The 8,100-nt window shown below is 47.2% G+C and overlaps 1 protein-coding gene across 1 annotated transcript in view; it reads right to left on the minus strand.

Moving 5' to 3' along the window:
• Window positions 1-8,100, minus strand: part of LOC102261986 (protein farnesyltransferase subunit beta) — a 62,424-nt gene that overhangs the window by 3,244 nt on the left and 51,080 nt on the right. Inside the window, exons 10-11 of the mRNA XM_005874014.2 lie at window positions 5,580-5,691; window positions 4,546-4,660 (exon numbers count right to left, since the gene is read on the minus strand). Coding sequence (XP_005874076.1) covers window positions 4,546-4,660; window positions 5,580-5,691 — 227 coding nt within the window. The remainder of the gene's footprint in view (window positions 1-4,545; window positions 4,661-5,579; window positions 5,692-8,100) is intronic.

An 8,100-nucleotide genomic window follows, 5' to 3' on the forward strand; every position in this document is an offset into this window, starting at 1 on the left:
ATCTATACTAATAAAAGGGTAATATGCTAATTAGACCGGGTCAACCGGACATCTTCTGGATGTCCAACTTCCTTCCGAACAAAGCCATGGTGGTGGGGGCCGAGGCAGAGGCAGTTAGGGGTGATCAGGCCAGCAGGAGGGGGCAGTTGGGGGTGAAATCAGGCAGGCAGGAGAGGGTAGTTGGGGGTGAGATTAGGCCGGCAGGGGAGGGCAGTTGGGGGCGAGATCAGGCCGGCAGGGGAGGGCAGTTGGGGACAACCAGGACAGCAGGGGAGAGCAGTTGGAGGCAATCAGGCCAGGAGGGGAGCAATTAGGGGTGATCAGGCAGGCAGGCAGAGGTGGTTAGGGGGAATCAGGCAGGCAGGCCGAGTGGTTAGGAGCAATCAGGCAGGCAGGCAGGTGAGCAGTTAGAAGCCAGCAGTCCCAGATTGTGAGAGGGATGTCTGACTGCCGGTTTAGGCCCGATCCCACAGGGGGTCCCCAATTGGAGAGGGTGCAGGCTGGGCTGAGGGACCCGGCCCTGCACGAATTTTGTGCACTGGGCCTCTAGTATTTAAATACTTTTGTATTCTACTACATCACAGAAACTTTAGGTCTGTGACAGGGCACAAGCCTCGGTCAGTATTAAGGACTTTCTTCCACTCTGAGAGAATGAAGAAGGGGTCATAATTGCAGGAGAGATTTTACAACTTTTAAGAGAATACTATGAGCAAGTTCATGTCAAATGTATAAAACTTCAGATAAAGTGAATAAATTTATAAAAAATAAATTTTCAAAACCAACTTAAGAAGAATTTCTTTAAAACCTATATTCAGTTTGGCTCGCTGAATAGAGTGTTGGCCTGGGGACTGAAGGGTCCCAGGTTCAATTCCGGTCAAGGGCATGTACCGTGGTTGCAGGCACATCCCCAGTAGGGGGTGTGCAGGAGGCAGCTGATTGATGCTTCTCTCTCATCGATGTTTCTAACTCTCTATCCCTCTCCCTTCTTCTCTGTAAAAAATCAATAAAATATATTAAAAAAATAAAACCTATATGAAATAAATCTATAATAACAAGCTTATTCTGCTACCATCATTCCTCACCTCACCTCACCTCCCAAAATACAGGCCTAGATGGTTTCTCAGGCAAGTGTTATCAAACCTAGAAGAAACAGAAAATCTCTAACCTATACCAACTTTTTCAAAGACTGAAGAAAGGGGTTGGGGAGAGATACCCATCTAATTTTATGAGTCTATAATATTATCCTGAAACAAACTGGAAAACAACAACAAAACAAAAAATTTAGATCAAGTTTATTAACATACATGCAAAAAGTCCTAAATAAAAATACTAGCCAAAAAACATTAGCAAACCGTGTATGTATTAAACAAACATACACACACACTCATACGCCACTATGACTAAGAAGGGCTTACCTGAGAATGTAAGATTAACATCAGAATATTTATTAAGTAAGCATATCATATTAAAGGAGAAAAAACAGGTGCAGAAAAAGCACTCAATAAAATGTAACACTAAGGAACAAAAACAACCTAGCAAACCAGGAATAGAGAGGGACATCCTGAACCTGATATGAAGTATTTACTTGTATCAAAACCCCACAGCAAGCATCCCGCTTACTGGTGAAATTAGAGAAACCGTCCCAGCACAGTCAGAAGCGAGACAGGAACAGCCTCTATTACTACCTCCAGTCAACACCCTTGAGGGGTCGTAGCCAACACCAGAAGGCAAGAACAAGAAATAAAATTCTTAAGAATAAGAAAGGAAAAGGCAAAACCTATTTGAAGATGACATTACTCTCTAAATAGGAAATACAAAAGATTCTATAGATAAACTATTACAACTATTAAGAAAGGTTAGCAAGGTTGCTGTACACAAAGTTAAAATATCAATATCAATAGCATTTCTATACATTAGTAACAACCAATTACAAAATATAATGGGGGAAAAATATTCGGGTCACAATAGATACAAAAACTATAAATTTCTTAGACATATATCTCACAGAAGATATGCTAGTTCTTTATGGAGAAAATGATAAAAGACATTGAAGGACATGGTTATGTTCACCAACAGGAAGCCTTAATATTGAGACGTCATGTTCTCCCATTAATCTTAAATTCAATGCAATGCCAATAAAAATTCCATTAGATGTTTTTTGTGGAATTTGAGAAGCTGATTCTATATTCACAGGAAGAAGCTAAAATGAAAAAATAGCCAAGACAACTTTAAAGAAAGGGAACAAGGTGGATGGGACGTGCCTACCTGCATTTAAGATTTGCTTAAGACAGTGCAGATAGACAAACAGACCAGAGGGACCCAACAGTGTCCGGAAGCAGTCACCTCATATACAGAAATTGAGCATATGACACACGTAATGCGCATCAGTAGGAAAGGTTATGAACTTCAATAAATGGTGCTGGTCAATTCATTATCCATATGGAAAAAAGATAACATTATATCCAACCCTCACCACAGACAGAAATGAATTCCAAGAGAATTAAAAATCTAGATGGGAAAAGCAAAAGTTTAAACTGCCTAGAAGGAAATATATTTTATGACCTCAGCATTGGAAAAAATTTCTTAGGTAACCACCTACCCCCCCCCCAAAAGAAACTCAAAAACCAAAAAGGCAAATAAAATTGTTCCCTTTAAAATTTAAATCATCTATTCAACACAAAACACCAAAAACAAAGTGAAAAGGCAAGTCACAAACTGGAAGAGATTCGCCACACACACACACCACTGATACAGGATCAGTGTCAGGAACATACTGACATGTATGAGAGAACTCCTACAAATATGTAAGAAAGGGTAAACAGTTAAAGTTACAAATCAGGAAGAAAAGAATGAGCAAAGGATATGAGCTGGCAGGCAATTCACAGAAGACATAACAAAAAGAGACATAACATTTGAAAGGATGCCCAACCTCACTGGTAACCAGGGAAATGCAAAATGAAACTATCAAACTGGCAGAGAGGAAGAGCTGACTGGGGCGGCTCAGTGCCCGTGAGTGTGAAACGGCACAGGCACGTGGGGAGGCCCACTGCCATCCGTGAAGGTGGGGTGTGGATTTCTTCACCCCAACAAGTCTCTCCTAGAAAAACTCTGACATCACAATGTCCACTGTGACACTGTCATTGCAGAAACTGAAACCAGCTCGATGTTAACCAACAGGAGACTAGGAAAATAAGTTGGGACACATGTATACAGGGAAGATCGTATAGTCATTAAAATGATTAAACTAGAGCAACACATATGAACACAGAAAAACTCAACAGTATAACTAAAGGTCAGTGAGAAAAGCAATGCAGAGGAAGTGGCTCAGTAGATCTATATAGATAAAAGCCTAAGTGACCAAATGATGGGTCGACTGGTCACTATGACGCGCACTGACCACCAGGGGGCAGACACTCACACAGGAGCTGCCCCCTGGTGGTCAGTGCACTCCCACAGCCAACCTCTTGGGGTGGGCCAACCTCCTGCAGCCCCCTCTCCCCCGGCCAGACGGCCCTGATTGCCCCACCCCCCACTGCCAGCCGCCCCTGATCGGCCCCAATCCAGCCAGCCAACCTCCCCACTCCAGCCGGCCAGCCCCGATCACCCTAATAGGGACTGAGCGAGAGAGCCCCAATCGGCCCCGACCACTGGCCAGGCCAAGGGACCCCACCCATGCATGAATTCGTGCACAGGGCCTCTGGTACTGTTATAAAAGTCTGAAAACATACAAGACAACTCTCTCTACATTATTTATAGAATCATGCATTTGAAGTAACAGCACAAGGACACCTGCAGGCACGATAAAGGTCAAATTTAGGACTGGGTTACGCTGAGAAGGGGGAAGGGAGAAAAATGGAAGAGGGTTGCACAGGAGGCAAATATGGGAAAATGTTAAGACTTGAAAAAGCTAGTGGCTGTCACTCTGATTTCATCCATCTACTGGCCATTTGTGCTGCTTCTGTTGGAAACATCTCCTGACAATCCTGCGACCAGGCTGCTCCAGGGCTGGCTGTGGTGGTGAACATCTGCCCGCATGCGGCTGACAGTTCGAGGGCAGCAGACAAAAGCAAATTAAACACACTGTGACGAGCACAACAAGGCGCGTGGCAGAGCATTCTGGGCGATCTCATTTCCAGCTGGTGGGCTGGGAAGGCTTCCCCGGGAGACACGGCACGCAGCTGAGAGCTCAGGAAACACCGGAAACACCGCCAGCCACACAGTGAGGGCGGGGCCGAACCCCTTGCCTCTGAGAAGCTCCTCGGAGAGGAAACTAGTGATAAATGGTCCAGGTCCCACCTAGACTCTGGGATAGAGGCACAAAACTGGCGCAGATTGGAGCCCCCACCTAGAACCTCGAGTTTGCCTCCAGGTGTGTTTCCTCCACAGCCACATCCTCCCCAATGGCTGTCAGCACAGGAGGGTGGTGACCGCCACCCACCGGCCTCGGCCTCCGCACAGGAGACAGGCAGAGCCAGTTCTGCAGCAGGAGCGCTGCTGCTCTCTGGGTAGCCGTCCTGGGGGCCCTGTGGAGAAGGGGCGCCTTACCAGAGCGTTCTCAGGCACCCCCAGGACCACGTCGTGCAGCATGGCTCCACTGCCGAAGTGCTGGGCTATGGACAAGCCGCTCAGGCAGTAGCAGGTGTGGTAGAAGTCCCGAGACCTGCAAGGACAGGGCAGCTCTGAGCAGGTGCCTCTCCGCTCCCCACGGCCCCCCCAACCCCACCCCCCAGCACAGCCTTCAACAAAGCGACCACAGGCTCAGAGGCCAGGCACTCGCAGCCCCGCCCTGCCCTCCTCAGCAGCTCCAGGAAGCCCGGCTTCCCCAGAGGCCCTTTGAAAGCCCATCCTCAGCCCTGCCAGGCACAGGCGCTGTCATCCCAGAGCCAGTCCCTCCCGCTGCCTTCCAGAAAGGGGTCCTCTGGGCAGCGCTGGTGCTGAGTTAATATATTTCTCAAAAAAACAAACAAAAACACCAAAATGTCTAGAAACAGGCCAAATTTTTCACAATAAATTGCTGAGGACCGGCCTTCAGCTGGGCCTTCCCCTGGATGCTGACAGCAGCAGGGGTGTGTGTGTGTGTGTGTGTGTGTGTGTGTGTGTGTGTGTGTGTGTTGGAAGGGGAGGGGGAGGGAGAGAGCACATTTGGCAGGTGAGAAGCAAAGGGAACAGAACTTATCTGATTTCCCTTTTTCTTTTATTTGGCACCCAAAGCTATTCTGTAATAGTTGTGATTATATCTGTTTACGATACTCCAGGGTTTTAAAATTCTGTATCGTATTCTATTTAAATCAGTTTGGTTAAAAGAAAAAGAAAAAAAAGAGGAAAGAAAAGCTACCAACCCAGCAATCTGTTTGCCTGTCTGGAGAGGGAAGTGCATGTAAACTGGGGGGAAGGGTGGGCGGGGGAGGTGCCAGGATTGACGGCACTCAAAGGAGGCTCCGGAGTTGGGGTGCTTCTCCCCATGCCACACCAGCAGCTGGATGGAAAGGTGGGCACCTGCTGCCGTCTGGCTCTGAGGAGGCCTGAGGTCCACACCGCTGTCCCCTCTCCAGCCCGCCTCCCGGAGGGCAGGCACTCACTTGCCAGGCTTGTCCAGAAGGCCCCCCGCGGGGCACTGGCAGCACATGAGGATGTACTCCTGCAGCGCCTGCTGATGGAACATCCAGTGGCTCATGCTCAGGGCGGGGTCACCTGCAGGAAGGCAAAGGGTCAGTGTGGCCCGGCCTGTCTGAAGCCCAGCACAGTACCCATCACTTCTTCACATTTTATTACCCAATGGGAACAGTCAAGGTTTCCCTCGATTCTTCTTGGCCTACTGTTGAAAATTACAATCTCGGGACACTTGATATCTTCACCCAAGTCCCATAACACGTTCCTTCCCCTGGACCTTACACGAGTCCAAGAGCAGCAGTGCAGAGTAGCTTTTGCTTTGCTTCAAGTCACCCACTACCTAGGTCCTAGGACGACCGTCTTCAGCCACATCCGTGGCAGACACGGCCGAGCTGGGAGCTCGGCTTTCCAGGCTGACCTGTTACTTGGACCTTGACACGAGTCCAAGAGCAGCAGTGCAGAGTGGCTTTTGCTTTGCTTCAAGTCATCCACTACCTAGGACGACCGTCTTCAGCCACATCCGTAGCAGACAAAGCTGAGCTGGGAGCTCGGCTTTCCAGGCTGACCTGTTACTGCTCCTGACTTGGTCCACTCCTCCTCAGTCTGGGCTTTGAAGGCACTTCCTCTAGCTCAGAGGTTCTCAACCTTGGCTGCACATTACAATCACCTGGGAATCCTTTTAAAATCCTGATTTCTGGGCCTCATCCTCCGGAAATTCTGTTTCTTTGTTATGGGGTGGGGCCACAACATTAATAACAAAGAGCCAAGGTTGAGAACCACTGCTCTAGCTCATCTCGGAAACTTGTTAACCAGACTCTAATTAGCTAAGAGAACTCTTAACAGGAGTGATAATGTCTGCATGTTCTACTTTTCTAAGCCTGAATTTAATCTATCTCCAAAGGGAATTCTCCAACTTTACTCTTGGCTCAAAAACGTTCCTAAGAAGCGTTGCTAGGAACTGCCCTCCTGTATCATGTAACATGGTAGCCCGAGTAGAACGGGCAATTGTGGTAGTAATACTAAAGTACTGCGCTTCTTCACTCTAAAGTTCTATCAGCATGATCAGAGAATTCTGTGGGCCACATGGTAATCAGGTGGGGAGGAGGGGAGAAGCGTTGCTAGGAACTGCCCTCTTGTACCATGTAATATGGTAGCCCGAGTAGAAATGGGCAATTGTGGTAATAATACTAAAGTACTGCGCTTCTTCACTCTAAAGTTCTATCAGTATGATCAGAGAATTCTGTGGGCCACATGGTAATCAGGTGGGGAGGAGGGACAAATCACCGAGAGATAGATGTGGGTGGAAACATTTACATGGGGTTGATTTTTTAAAAAATACACATATAGGCCCTGGCTGGCATGGCTCAGTAGGTTGGGCACCATCTGGTGCATCAAAAGGTTGTGGCCCGGTTGGGCTGCATGTGGGAGGCAACTGATCGATGTTTCTCTCTCACATTGTTCTCTCTCTCTCCCTTCCCCTCTCTCTAAAATCAATGAAAAATGTCCTCAAGTGAGGATAAAAAATATAAAGTAAAAACAGCTTTAAAAAATACACATATAAGATGTTCATTAAGTCCTTGGTCAATTTTATACTTTGATACCTGGGCTTCAAAGATAGCAAACAATCTGTAAATGGCAATTGAAAGCCATTTTTTCTTTGTTTCTAAGCAATTTTCTATATAGTTATTATACTACTAGTGACCCAGTGCAAGGATTCCTGCACATTGAAAAGAAATTAATTAGAAGGTGGCCGGCGGGGCAGGACTGGGTGAGACCGGCCGGATACACCCTGGAGCCAACCCCCCATGGTCCCTCCCCAGCATCTGCAGGGTGAGAGGGGTCCCTGCAGCAGGTGGGGTCCCTCAGCCTGGCCTGCGGGGATCAGGGCCGAAATTGGCCCTCCAACATCTCCCGAGGGGTCCCAGAGTGAGAGAGGGCGCTCTGCAAAGTTGCTGTCATACAGGGTATGGAGCGCAAATGCAAGTGTGCAGTAAACCAGATTCAGGGTCAACAGTGCCCCAGCAACAACATAACCCACGGCCGAAGGTGGAATCACATGACCCTGCGAGGAATCATGCTTCTTTCTCTCAGGTTTTGGGGTGCGTCACCCAAGAACTGCTGCTGCCAAGTCACTGCAGCTTGGCAGCTCCTGCATTGAGCGTCTGCCCCTCGGTGGTCAGTGCGCATCATAACGACTGGTCGGTCACTTAGCATATTAGCCTTTTACATCTATAGATTATATCTTAAGTTTTTCATTTAACACTATAGATATAAACTTTCCTGTTCTACTACGTAATCTTCATAACCATCATTCTGAAGAGCTATATAGCATTTCATTAAGTGGATGCACAAGGTAACTGTATTAATATAGACAGTGGGCCAAAACTTTCATGTATATGAGCATAGAATCTTCTATGATACAGTAAATGCAGTATATAAGAGAGTGTGTGTAAGCAAAATATTTAATTGTGGGACATATATATGTATACT

This window comes from Myotis brandtii, unplaced genomic scaffold (genome assembly GCF_000412655.1).
Source record: "Myotis brandtii unplaced genomic scaffold, ASM41265v1 scaffold423, whole genome shotgun sequence".
Taxonomy (NCBI): domain Eukaryota; kingdom Metazoa; phylum Chordata; class Mammalia; order Chiroptera; family Vespertilionidae; genus Myotis; species Myotis brandtii.